At 52.9% G+C, this 13440-nt stretch overlaps 1 protein-coding gene across 1 annotated transcript in view; it reads left to right on the top strand.

Annotated features, from left to right (window-relative positions):
- PCSK4 (proprotein convertase subtilisin/kexin type 4) overlaps positions 1–13440 on the top strand; it is a 999360-nt gene that overhangs the window by 774856 nt on the left and 211064 nt on the right. The window contains exon 11 of the mRNA XM_086946304.1: positions 4133–4250. Coding sequence (XP_086802430.1) covers positions 4133–4250 — 118 coding nt within the window. The remainder of the gene's footprint in view (positions 1–4132; positions 4251–13440) is intronic.

Raw genomic sequence — 13440 nt, 5'->3', positions numbered from 1 at the left:
CTCCTGCCGAGTCCTCTGCTCTGAGCTCTCCTGCCGTGTCCTCTGCTCTGAGCTCTCCTGCCATATCCTCTGCTCTGAGCTCTCCTGCCGTGTCCTCTGCTCTGAGCTCTCCTGCCATATCCTCTGCTCTGAGCTCTCCTGCCGTGCCCTCTGCCCTGAGCTCTCCTGCCATATCCTCTGAGCTCTCCTGCCGTGTCCTCTGCCCTGAGCTCTCCTGCCATATCCTCTGCTCTGAGCTCTCCTGCCGTGCCCTCTGCTCTGAGCTCTCCTGCCGTGCCCTCTGCTCTGAGCTCTCCTGCCGTGTCCTCTGCTCTGATCTCCCATGCTCTGTCCTGTGCTCTGAGCTCTCCTGCCGAGTCCTCTGCTCTGAGCTCTCCTGCCGTGTCCTCTGCTCTGAGCTCTCCTGCTGTGTCCTCTGCTCTGAGCTCTCCTGCCTGTCCTCTGCTCTGAGCTCTCCTGCTGTGTCCTCTGCTCTGAGCTCTCCTGCTGTGTCCTCTGCTCTGAGCTCTCCTGCTGTGTCCTCTGCTCTGAGCTCTCCTGCCGTGACCTCTGCTCTGAGATCTCCTGCTGTGTCCTCTGCTCTGAGATCTCCTGCCGTGTCCTCTGCTCTGGACTCCCATGCCGTGTCCTCTGCTCTGAGCTCTCCTGCCGTGCCCTCTGCTCTGAGCTCTCCTGCCTGTCCTCTGCTCTGAGCTCTCCAGCTGTGTACTGCGCTCTGAGCTCTCCTGCCGTGTCCTCTGCTCTGAGCTCTCCTGCCGTGTCCTCTGCTCTGAGCTCTCCTGCCGTGTCCTCTGCTCGGAGCTCTCCTGCCGTGTCCTCTGCTCTGAGCTCTCCTGCCGTGTCCTCTGCTCGGAGCTCTCCTGCCGTGTCCTCTGCTCTGGACTCCCATGCCGTGTCCTCTGCTCTGAGCTCTCCTGCCGTGTCCTCTGCTCTGATCTCCCATGCCGTGTCCTGTGCTCAGAGCTCTCCTGCCGTGTCCTCTGCTCTGAGCTCTCCTGCCGTGTCCTCTGCTCTGAGCTCTCCTGCTGTGTCCTCTGCTCTGAGCTCTCCTGCCGTGCCCTCTGCTCGGAGCTCTCCTGCTGTGTCCTCTGCTCTGAGCTCTCCTGCCGTGTCCTCTGCTCGGAGCTCTCCTGCCGTGTCCTCTGCTCTGGACTCCCATGCCGTGTCCTCTGCTCTGAGCTCTCCTGCCGTGTCGTCTGCTCTGATCTCCCATGCCGTGTCCTGTGCTCTGAGCTCTCCTGCCGTGTCCTCTGATCTGAGCTCTCCTGCCATGTCCTCCGCTCTGGACTCCCATGCCGTGTCCTCTGCTCTGAGCTCTCCTGCCGTGTCCTCTGCTCTGAGCTCTCCTGCCGTGTCCTCTGCTCTGAGCTCTCCTGCCGTGACCTCTGCTCTGAGCTCTCCTGCCGTGTCCTTTGCTCTGGATTCCCATGCCATATCCTCTGCTCTGAGCTCTCCTGCAGTGTCCTCTGCTCTGAGCTCTCCTTCTGTGTCCTCTGCCCTGGACTCCCATACGGTGTCCTCTGCTCTGAGCTCTCCTGCCGTATCCTCTGCTCTGAGCTCTCCTGCCGTGTCCTCTGCTCTGGACTCCCATACCGTGTCCTCTGCTCTGAGCTCTCCTGCCGTGTCCTCTGCTCTGAGCTCTCATGCCGTGTCCTCTGCTCTGAACTCTCATGCCGTGTCCTCTGCTCTGAGCTCTCCTGCCGTGACCTCTGCTCTGAGCTCTCCTGCCGTGTCCTCTGCTCTGGACTCCCATGCCGTGTCCTCTGCTCTGGACTCCCATGCTGTGTCCTCTGCTCTGAGCTCTCCTGCCGTGACCTCTGCTCTGAGCTCTCCTGCCGTGTCCTCTGCTCTGAGCTCTGCTAACGTGTCCTCTGCTCTGAGCTCTCCTGACGTGTCCTCTGCTCTGAGCTCTCCTGCTGTGACCTCTGATCTGAGCTCTCCTGCCGTGACCTCTGCTCCGAGATCTCCTGCCTGTCCTCTGCTCTGGACTCCCGTGCCGTGTCCTCTGCTCTGAGCTCTCCTGCCTGTCCTCTGCTCCGAGCTCTCCTGCCGTGACCTCTGCTCTGAGCTCTCCTGCCGTGACCTGTGATCTGAGCTCTCCTGCCTGTCCTCTGCTCTGGACTCCCATGCCGTGTCCTCTGCTCTGAGCTCTCCTGCCGTGTCTTCTGCTCTGAGCTCTCCTGCCGTGTCCTCTGCTCTGAGCTCTCCTGCCGTGTCTTCTGCTCTGAGCTCTCCTGCCGTGTCCTCTGCTCTGAGCTCTCCTGCCGTGACATCTCTGCTCTGAGCTCTCCTGCCGTGTCCTTTGCTCCGGATTCCCATGCCATATCCTCTGCTCTGAGCTCTCCTTCAGTGTCCTCTGCTCTGAGCTCTCCTGCCGTGTCCTCTGCTCTGGACTCCCATACTGTGTCCTCTGCTCTGAGCTCTCCTGCCGTGTCCTCTGCCCTGAGCTCTCATGCGGTGTCCTCTGCTCTGATATCCCATGCCGTGTCCTCTGCTCTGAGCTCTCCTGCCGTGACCTCCGCTCTGAGCTCTCCTGCCGTGTCCTCTGCTCTGGACTCCCATGCCGTGTCCTCTGCTCTGGACTTCCATGCTGTGTCCTCTGCTCTGAGCTCTCCTGCTGTGACTTCTGCTCTGAGCTCTCCTGCCGTGACCTCTGCTCTGAGATCTCCTGCCTGTCCTCTGCTCTGGACTCCCATGCCGTGTCCTCTGCTCTGAGCTCTCCTGCCTGTCCTCTGCTCTGAGCTCTCCTGCCGTGACCTCTGCTCTGAGCTCTCCTGCCTGTCCTCTGCTCTGGACTCCCATGCCGTGTCCTCTGCTCTGAGCTCTCCTGCTGTGTCCTCTGCTCTGAGCTCTCCTGCCGTGACCTCTGCTCTGAGCTCTCCTGCTGTGACCTCTGCTCTGAGCTCTCCTGCCGTGACCTCTGCTCTGAGCTCTCCTGCCGTGTTCTCTGCTCTGAGCTCTCCTGCCGTGTCCTCTGCTCTGGACTCCCATGCCGTGTCCTCTGCTCTGAGCTCTCCTGCCTGTCCTCTGCTCTTGACTCCCATGCCGTGTCCTCTGCTCTGAGCTCTCCTGCTGTGTCCTCTGCTCTGAGCTCTCCTGCCTGTCCTCTGCTCTGGACTCCCATGCCGTGTCCTCTGCTCTGAGCTCTCCTGCCGTGACCTGTGCTCTGAGCTCTCCTGCTGTGTCCTCTGCTCTGGACTCCCATGCTGTGTCCTCTGCTCTGAGCTCTCCTGCCGTGACCTGTGCTCTGAGCTCTCCTGCTGTGTCCTCTGCTCTGGACTCCCATGCCGTGTCCTCTGCTCTGAGCTCTCCTGCCGTGACCTGTGCTCTGAGCTCTCCTGCTGTGTCCTCTGCTGTTGGCTTCCATGCTTTGTCTTCTCATGCCGTGTCCTCTGCTCTGGGCTTCCACGCTGTGTTCTATTGTCTAGACTCCCATGCGGTGTGGCCTCTGCTCTGGGATCCCATAGAGTGTCCTTTGCGCGGAACTTTCTTTATTGTGTCCTGTAGTCTATGCTCTAAATCCATGTCCTCTACTCCTGGCTCCCATTCCATGTCTTCTCAAGCCATTCTCTGCCCTGAGCTTCCATGCCATCTTGTGTCTTGGTTCTTGTGCTGTGTCCTCTAGTCTGGGCACATATGTATGGAGCTAGAAAAAGTACATGTGTAGTTACCGATCTGTGCTAGCCTTAACAATATATTTGTAGTCGATATTTAGAACTTGAAATTCTGGTAGTGAACCTCCCTGCTGTGTCCTTTTGTCTTGGTTCTCCCGTCCGCATCTTCAGAATTATCCTGATTGTGTCCGTGGTCTTGATTTATTGTGTTCTCTGGCCTCTCCTGTCCTGATTTGCCCTCTGGGCTGGATTCCCCCATTGCATGTCTTTTGGATTGTGGGCTTGCTCTGCAGTGACACCTCATCTGTTCTAGCTTGGCTGTGCCCTCTTGTCTGGAATTTGTCCTGCCTGGACTTATTTGTTTATGATGTACTCTGCCATGATTTCAGGCCTTCAATGTGTGTTGTCACTGTACGTTTAGGATGGTTGTTTAAAGTAGATGGTATCTCTGACTAGAGTTGGAGAATTGTTATTGCAGTAATGTTTTCTTGTATATCCATACATTTTTTCTGTTCCAGTGAGCCACCATTATGGGTACGGACTTCTGGATGCCGGTGTTCTAGTGGATTTGGCCAAGAAGTGGGAGACTGTTCGGCCGCAGAGGAGATGCTTTGTCAAGGTCATATCCTCTCCACGGTAAGAGGGGCAGGATCTTAGGAGCGATGAACAGTGGGCAGAAAAAAGCAGGCATGGACAACCAAAAGCTTTCTAGCCAGGGACAGAGATAATCAGGAATCTTGGATGGAAGGGACTACTCTATCAGGATTGATCCGCTGGTCAGTACCAATACTGACCTGTGGGTTGCTCCTGACTGTGTTTGCAGGGTGGTCATGTGGCACTATGAGTGTGCTGCACGTGGTTTCTTGGTTTCTGGGAACGAGTCATGGAGGGTTTGTGTGCCACACAATATGATTGGATGTGTTTCAGTTCAGAGATGGCCTGGGCTAACAGTTTGGAATGGCCTGTTGCTGTTGCACCATGACTCATTGTCATACGGCTGGTCTTGGTCTGAAGTGGTATAGTGGGTGAAAACCATGGATTGGAATGTGTCCTGGGTGGATTCCTGTGGCAGATATATTTGCCAGGCATTTTACCCATCAGTTGTGCTTTCCACAGGATAAACCTTTGTGGGAGGGATGGGCGGAAATAGAAGCTAGGAGGCTTTAGTAGTTTGTCAATTGTGAGGTTTATTAAAAGAAAATTGACAGGGTGAGAAGGTTTCTTGAGTTTTCTAAGGTAGATGTTGGTATGGTGCAGAGTCTTCTGGCGTCTTCCTTGAACTGGAGTTATCCGGTTTGTCCGTCGACCCCCCCCCCCTGGATGCTCGAGGAAAGAACAAAGAGGATGGTAAGTACTCCGACTTATAGGAAGGGTCCTATATGTGAAGGGGTATCCACCACCACACCCGGTGTAGTCGAATAATGGTCGCTCTCAATGTCAAGAGTTCTAGTATCCGAGTCACCCTCTGTATAATTAGGGTGGATACTATTGTTACTCTCGGGGACCATACTTCTTCCTAACTAACATGAGGGTTGAGTTATAGGCAGGGCCGGCTGTAGGAAGTGTGACACACGAAGGGATAATAGTGCTTGAGTGGCCTCTATGTACAGTGCCCGGTTTTCCCTCTCTTCCACCCTGTTCTTCCTCGTACCTCCCGCCTCCCCGTACTCGATTAGTCTATGCCCCGTGTGCAGTGTCACTCACTGTCCGAGCCGTAACTCTCCTGAGTTATGGCGGCGTTTGCGCCCACCTGGGGGGAGGAAGGTATCCACCACTCCTCGGACCACTCATCGGCTTCTCCGCCTTCCTCTGTGGGGCTCCTCGTCCTGTGCTGGTTTCTCCTCCGGTTCTGTCTGCTCGCGTCCTCGCGGTTCCTCTTCCCGTCTTCTTCCGGACTCACCGACGTCACCACGCTCTGCGTCCGGGCCTGCCTTTTCCTCCTGCAGTGCTGGACCCGATTGGTTGTCCACGTATGGCCCGCCTCCAACGTCCTGTAATAGAGACCCGGACCAAAAGTTACCCGGGTTTCCAACTGGTGGTTCTCTGTCCCAGGTGATCTCCTCCGTACCCGTAGGTAAGGGCTCTACGCTTGTATCACCCCTAACAGGTCCCTTCTGACAGCCTTATTCTCCATTATTGCATCCTGAGGGCTTCTCGTTCTCCTGCCTTGGAGTTTGCTTCAAGTTGCCTCTCATTGTTTAGACAGGGATCATGGGTTAGGGATGTAGGAGGCATATAGTGTCTATGGTGAAGCATGATAGTGTTTAGGTCCCTGATAAGTAAAGCTCTCAAAGGGTAGCTGTGGAGAGCGGCGAAGGCTTATCCAGGAGGGTGCACAACGGCTGCATTTACCACACAATCGGTCAGTAAGCTTTCACACAAGAAAGAACCACACAAGTGTTTATAAACATACTTTAGTATTAATTAACACAACACTAAGAACTAACTTGGTATATCTCCTACCTGGGGATATCAAATACACACAAGAGATACTTTAAAGACAGGTAAGTGGCATAGAAAAACACATAGGGCCCTATGCGGGGACCAAATCATACACTAAGAAAGTGGTATGGGAGGTAAGTACAAAAAAAAGAGACTGATAAACAACGATGGCGAAGCCCAGGGGAAGCACAGAACCACCAAAGGTAAGTAACTGGGGACCCCTAGGCGCCCAGGTGCAGAGTGGTTACACTGGGTCAGACGTCCATAGGATAACACGGGGACAGATGTGGTTGGTATTTTCTTGTTGCAGGACCCTTCCTAAAAGGAGTCTGAAGACACCATCTGGATCAAGGGCAGTTGGAGAGCCACCCCACCCATAGATACCCAGGGAACCAGGATACCTACACGAGGGAGCACGGGTGCATGAGTGCAAAGTGGTTTTGGAACCGCCCGTTGAAGCCAGTGGAGACTCTTGGATGTCTGGTGGCTGAAGAAACTCTCAGACCAGGACGGTTGAACCCAAAATTGGATTCTGGACGAGAAGTACCTGAAAGCAGAGAGGACATAGTCCAAACCAATGAGTTTGTGCCCAGGACGCGCAGGAGCACAATGCCACCCCTTCCCGGAGGTACTTGCTGTAGCACAACAGTCTTGAAGCAGCTGTGGAGCCCAAGCGACGATGCAGGAGTACAGGAACCATCCACGAGCAGTCCCAAGACGGATTAAGAATGCAGGATGGCCAGTGGCTAGCAGGACCACCAGCAAGCCTTGGCAACAGCAACAGTCGGGTCAAAGGAAAAGGTGCTTGGTTGCAGACCAACAAGGGATGTGGGACTAACCCAGCAAGGGCAAGTCAGGACCAGCCTTCAGCACACAGGTCAACCAGCAGGAATCATGGGAGCCCCCTCGAGTATCCTCTGGCAGCAGGCACAAAGTTGCAGTGAAGCCTCAGCAGCACACAGAAGATGAAGGCCCATGGTGCAGAGGATGCAGGCAGGACATCGTTTTTGGAGATGTGCGATGCTGGAGGCTGGGGCTTCTCGGAGCTCGAAGATCTTCTGTGAGGAGAGTCAACAAGCCTTGGCAACGGCAAACAGATGCGATGCACAGGAATGCGATTCAAGTTGGCTGGAGAGGGAGTGCAGTCTTCCAAGTTGCTGGGAGGACTGGTGAGGCCTCTTGAGAGCCAACAAACCCCCACCTATGGGGGGTTTGTTGCAGAGCTGAGATGTGTCCATGGGACAACAGGATCAGCAAAGCGTTCGTCGACCTTGAGGTGCCTGCTGATGCAGGGAAGTGACTCCTTCACTCCAAGGAAGATTCCTTCTTGCTTGGATGCATACAGAGTCCTAGCTGACTCGGAGGATGCATGCCCTTGGAGTTGTAGAAATAGGAAAGAGCACGGAGACGAAGATGCAGCAGGAGCCCTCCCAGCAAGATCTGTCTTTTCTTTGGTCCTGGCTCGATCCAGCAGCAGAGTTCCAGTGTCAAATAGCAGAAGAGTCGTTAGACAATCTTCAGAAGGCAGGCAGTCAGTTCTTGAAGATGGAGTCTGGAAGAATCTAAAGACCCACCCTCAGGGGAGCCCTTTAGTAACCCTAAAAGGGGAAGGACATCTTCTGCAGTGACCCACTTATCAGGGAACGTCAGCCACGCAACTAAGCTGACGTAGCCACTCAGATGCTCCGAGGGGTCAAGATTTAAGATGGCAGAATCAAGTGGCCACCTAGAAGAGCTCTGGGCACCTCCCTAGGGAGGACCTGGACAGGGGGGTGTACACTTGCCTGTTCTGTGTGTAATTTCGCGCCAGAAACTGGGACAAACTGGTTTATGCAAGGAGGGCACTAAATGTGCCCTTCAATGCTGTCTGGTTGTGCCCAAAAGCTCCCCCCCCTACATAATTTTTATTTATTTATTATTTTACTCTTTTTATTAAACAAAGCACATCATATAAGGCAGTCTAAGGATATAGTGCAAGTCCGGGATTACAATACAATGCCGAATGCAAATCATACACGTGCCAGGCAACCTCTCCCAACAGCCATATGGTATTAAGCTGGTGCTTTTGTGGTCACAAGCAATGTTTTTAGCATTTTGCTCCCCCGTGAGAAAGAGTATGTGGGAAGATGGCTTAGTATATGGTGCTCGCTTATGTAATGGTAGCACCCTGCACTATTCCAGTTAGCCCTTATGGTGCCTTTAGTTGTCATAGAGAACCTTAGAAAGCTCTCTTAGACTTAGTTCAAAAGGAGTGTAAAGCAGCTTGTTTTACCAGCTCTTACTCTTATGGTATGAGCTAAGTGAAAAAGAACCACACAGAGTAGTTATAAAAAAGATGTATTTATTATTAACACTTATTAACACATTGAAGTATCTCCTACCCTGAGATACACACACAATACTTCGTCAATAGAATACGTAAATAGCACAGGACACACAGTGGTCTCCAGGGGGAGACCAAACCGTATACTAAAATAGTGGAATGCAAACTTCAACTTAAGTCAAAAGTGGACCCAGAAGACGTAGAAGTATCTTGGAACCCCACGAAGGCCATGTATAGTGTGGGAACACAACTGTGTACTCAATGGAAGTCTATGGGTAAGTCATGGTTGCAATTTTAAAGAAGAAGGACCCTTCCCAGCGGACCCTGAAGTAACCTCGTAGAAGATGGAAAGTTGGAGAGTCACCCTACCCGTGGATACCCCAGGAACCAGGATACCTACTCCAGGGAAGCCGGGTGCATAGGTGCGAAGTGACATTGGAAACCACCGTAGACCACAATGGAGGATTTCAGGAAGGTGCCGCTGGCGAAGAAGGTGAAAGTGTCCGGTGGAACCCAAAGGTGGATTCAAGATGAAAGGTTCCTGCAAGTAGAGGGGACAGTGTCTATGTGCCCCAGAGGCACGGGAGATGAATGCCCACCAATGTCGGGTTTGCAGGAGAGTTGTCGGTGCCCTTGAAGTTTCAGCTGTACGGACCAGGTGAAGCTGAGGAAGACCAGGAGCCATTCACAAGCTCTCCCACGTTGGATGTCGAGAGCCATGGGGTCAGTGTCCGGCAGGGGTACCAATAAGCCTTGGCAGTGGCAAGACACACAGTTGTTGAAAAAGGTGCTGTAAACCAGCAAGGGTGAAGTGATGCACCACGAGCAGGTAAGTAGAGTAGGCCCGAGCAAGCAGGGGAGCACACTGGAGCCAAAGACCCTCAAGAGGACCCACAGCAGCTCACTAAAGGATGAATGCTCACAATGCGATGGATGCAGTTCAGGCGAAGATCTTGGCTGTATGAAATGCTTGAGGCTGGAGCTTCTTGGAGCCCGAAGATCTCTGGAGGAGAGAGTCAACAAGCCTTGGCAGTTGTAAGTTGACACAGTGCACAGGGGTACTTCTCCAGCGGTTCCGACGAGGGATACTGGCCTCCAACTTGCTAGGGAGACAGTGCAGGCCTCAAGGGAGTTGCAGAACCACCAGCTGTGTTGCTGAACTTTTTGGAGTCCGTAGGAGCTCAGTAACAGCAGACCAGTCAGGTTTGTTGCGGTGCCTACAGATGCAGGGAAGTGACGCCTTCACTCTAAGGGAGATTCCTTTGGGTGTCTTAGATGCCGACAGGCCTGGAGACGAATCTGTATGGAGCACAGGCATAGACGTTGCAGCAGACTTGCAGGACGTCTAGACCAGGAGCAGCAGGAGTCTTCCCAGTTGTAATCCCGATTCCCAAAGTGAAGTCCAGCGATGTCCAGAGTGCCCCGATGGTCGAAGTTGAAGTGGTGTTGGATCGGAATCTTGTCCCACGACAAATCTAAAGAACCACCCACAGGTAAGCCCTTAAGTACCCTAAGGAAAGGGTTGGAACAGTTCAGGGGTCCCTCCCAGCGGAGAAGCTGGACAGTGGGGAGGATACTCACATTTCCTTTGTCCAGTTTCACGCCAGAGCGGGAGCCAACGGCTCACTGAACTGGTTTGGACTGGAGTATGCAAAGAAGGCAACAAATGTTCCTTTCCAGCAGTCTGAGTGGCGCTAGCAAGCGCCCCCACCCAGTCCCAATATACTAAGTCCTGCCTGGGAGGTGGTCACACCTCCCTGTGACAGGATACCTGCATCTTTGGTGAGCTGCTTGAGGTCCTCTTGCAACTCCTGCGCCTTTGGCCTGTGTATCCTTGGAAGGGTTTTCTTTGGCTTCAGTAGGCTCCCCTGCCTGCTCTGGGCTGCTCTGATTCCCCTGCCCTTGGTGAGTCCCTTGCTGGTCCCCATGTTGCACCTTCTTCGTTTACTGTGTCTGTTGCTCCTGCCAGGGCTTGTTGGTGCTCCTGCTGGACACAGACCCCCTGGTTCTTGACTTATGACATGGGACAGCTCGTGAACAGCTCCTGGTCTTCTACAGCGTCACCTGGTCCTCACAGTTGCAGCAACAAGGTCATCGTTATCACTCCTGCATCTTCCGTCATTGCTGGACATTGGTTTTCCGTGCCTCCTGGTCACGTCTGACCCTTGGATTCCCCGTACTCTTTCACCTTCGCCAGCGGCATCTTTTCTGAAGTCCTCAATTGTGGTCTGTGGCGCTTCCCGATGTCACTTTGCACCTATGCACCTGGCTTCCCTGGTGTAGGAATCCTTGGTTCCTGAGGTATCCACAGGTGGGGTGTCTCTCCAACCTTCTATTTTCCACTAGGTTTCTTCAGGGTGCACTGGCGAGGGTCCTTCTTCTTAAAAACTGCAACTGCGACTTTCCCATTGACTTGCATTGTGAATGCGTCTGTGTTTCCACTTTGCACACAGCCTCCGTGGGGTTCCTTGGTACTTACCTCGGTTAGTTCCTTGTTTACCTAGCTCCTCTGTGTCTTCTGATACAAGTCCCGAATTCAGTTGCAGTTCATATTTCACTTCTTTTGTGCTACTTACCTGTTTTTCATTTGAAATATTGTGTCAATATCTCCGAATAGGAGACCTACTTAGTGCTTGAGTAGTATGTCCGGTGTAAAATGTTGATCTGTACTAGCGTGAATCTGGTTCGGAAAGCTATTTCCCTGGGGCCCTGCATGGCCTCCTTTCAATCCTCATCATCTACGTCTACGTCTCTCAAATAGTCTGCCCAGGATCGTCTCTGATGTCCTATTGGGTCGGTGGAATTATTGATCTGTTTTCGATAGGTCACAGGCACCCCTTTGTCGGGCATGGGTTCCGTGAGCAAGGTGTCTTCTAAGGGAGAGGAATCGGGCAGGCTTGTCCCCTCCTATATATGGACTCGTAGTGCATGCCCAAGCTGGATGTATCGGAGCTTTTCGGCGTCTCCCAATTTGTATTCCTGATTAGGCGTCTGAAATGCAATCAGTGAGTTATTCCTCCACACATCCCCCAGGTGGTCAATCCCTATTGTCACCCACTGTGAGAAGCTCCTCAGGGTGGACACCTCACCCAGTTGATCGCTGTGCAACAGGGGGGCATGGCCATCAGTCTGGCCCTCCAGCCCAGGCAGCATTCTGCCTCACTCCATCATCTGACGAATGTAGCTGTGTGTAGAGGCAGGTCCTTTCGCCGCTGGTGCTCGTAAAGGATGGCTTCATGATTACACCTGCTGGGTACTTCTCTGTCGACAACATATGCAGGCTCCGCCCTGTCTGGGAATACTCGATCATTAACTAACAGGAGTTGTGAGGTCCAATGTCTGTTACTGCCAGTCCTCCATCATAGAAAAGTTTCCCCAAGGCAATACGCGGTGTGCCCCTGTCCCATGAGAGAACCCAGAGTGTGTGATCCATCTGTTTAAAAAAGCCAGATGAGATTGGGTCGGGTGAATTTTGAAGGGCGTAGAGAAGTCTTAGCAGGGTCATCCTTTTGTACAGCGCCGCCCTGCCCATCAGCGACAGCGGTAGAGTGTGCCTGTGGGCAGTGTCAGCATGGAACCATTCTCATTGGGGGGTTAAGTTGTGTTGAACGAACAACTGCTGGTCGCGAGTTACAAAACTTCAGTCATTTGAAGCCCTCCAATGCCGCAAGTGCTGTGCATTCCGGGGGGAGCCTTGGTGTGGGAGGGAATAGGGGAGTCTTAACAGGAGAAAGATCACCGATTTGGACCAATTCATTTTATAGCACGAATAGCTACTGAAGAACTTGGAAATATGGAGTATCCTTGTTATTGAGAAGGGTGGCCTTGAGACATATCATAGGATGTTGTCGGCATAGAGGGAGACATGTTCCTCCCAGCCGCCCTCCGATGGAATGCCCCATTTGAATGGGTCATGGTGGATCCAAGCCAGCAGCGGCTCCAGGGCGAATATCAGCGGCAATTGTGGGCATTCCTTCATGGTTGCAGTTTGCTATGGAAAGATTCTGGACATTACTCTGTTGACTCTGTTTGCACACCTGTCTTTCGGAGGAAATCCTTTGTTTAGTATCCCCTGCCCGAGTTAGGCTCATTAGCATGGGGGCGCAGAACAGTGTCTGGGGTCTGTAGCAGCGCGGGCTGGCAGTCAGACCCTGTAAGACTACACAGGTAGGTATTTGGGGGTGCTCTAAGGAGCCCCCAGTACATGGTATCTTGCTACTAACACTGGAATCAGTGTAGTTGCTTGATTCCAACATGTTTGATACCTTAGAGGCGACTTGCAGTGACTGGGATATAAGGGAAACCTTACATATAAAGTGAATGGTTTATGCACCATTTCACCAGACTGCAATAGCGCTCCTGCAGGCACAGTTTGCACTGAAATCCATGGGTGGCACAATACATGCTGCAGCCCATGGGAGACCCCTGGTGTGTCAGTGCCCTGGGTACCCAGTACCATATACCAGGGACTTACAGTTGTACCCCAGTATGCCAAGTGTGGTGTACAAAGTACTTACCATCAACATTGAGAGGAGAGAGCATGGTCACTGAGTTCTTGGTTAGCAGGATCTCAGTGAACTAAGTCAAAACACACTGACACCAGGCAAAAAGTGGAGGTATCTATTCCAGAAAATCCTACTTTCCTACAGGAGAGCCCTAAAGTCAGTGCTTCACTTTGCTGGTATGTCATTGGGGCGTAGTACGCGGTATACATTCACATACTTAAAAAATGTTGCAACTTCAGTTGGGAGTCACCAATAGTAGTGACAGTAAACGCTTAGGGTAATATTGCCCATAGTAATGTGAGCACCTCATTGTACGGTCCAAGCTTCAGCAAGGTGAGGTAGGAAGGTTGTGCGCTCTGACTCTCTGAAAGCAGGTCATCAAATAAGCATGGAGGACACTGTGGAGGAGCATCTGTTCAGAGCAGCAGACACGGCATGCAAACTCAGAGCAGGAATCACATAGGGGTCTAGAGCAGAGGGCAATACCTGAAAGGGCATGGGAGTTTGAAGAGTACTCTGCGGGCACTGCCTCCCTGCTCCTGGTTTCATGTGGGGT

Source organism: Lissotriton vulgaris, chromosome 12, assembly GCF_964263255.1.
Source record: "Lissotriton vulgaris chromosome 12, aLisVul1.2, whole genome shotgun sequence".
NCBI lineage: Eukaryota > Metazoa > Chordata > Amphibia > Caudata > Salamandridae > Lissotriton > Lissotriton vulgaris.
This window is presented reverse-complemented; position numbering and strand designations above follow the sequence as displayed.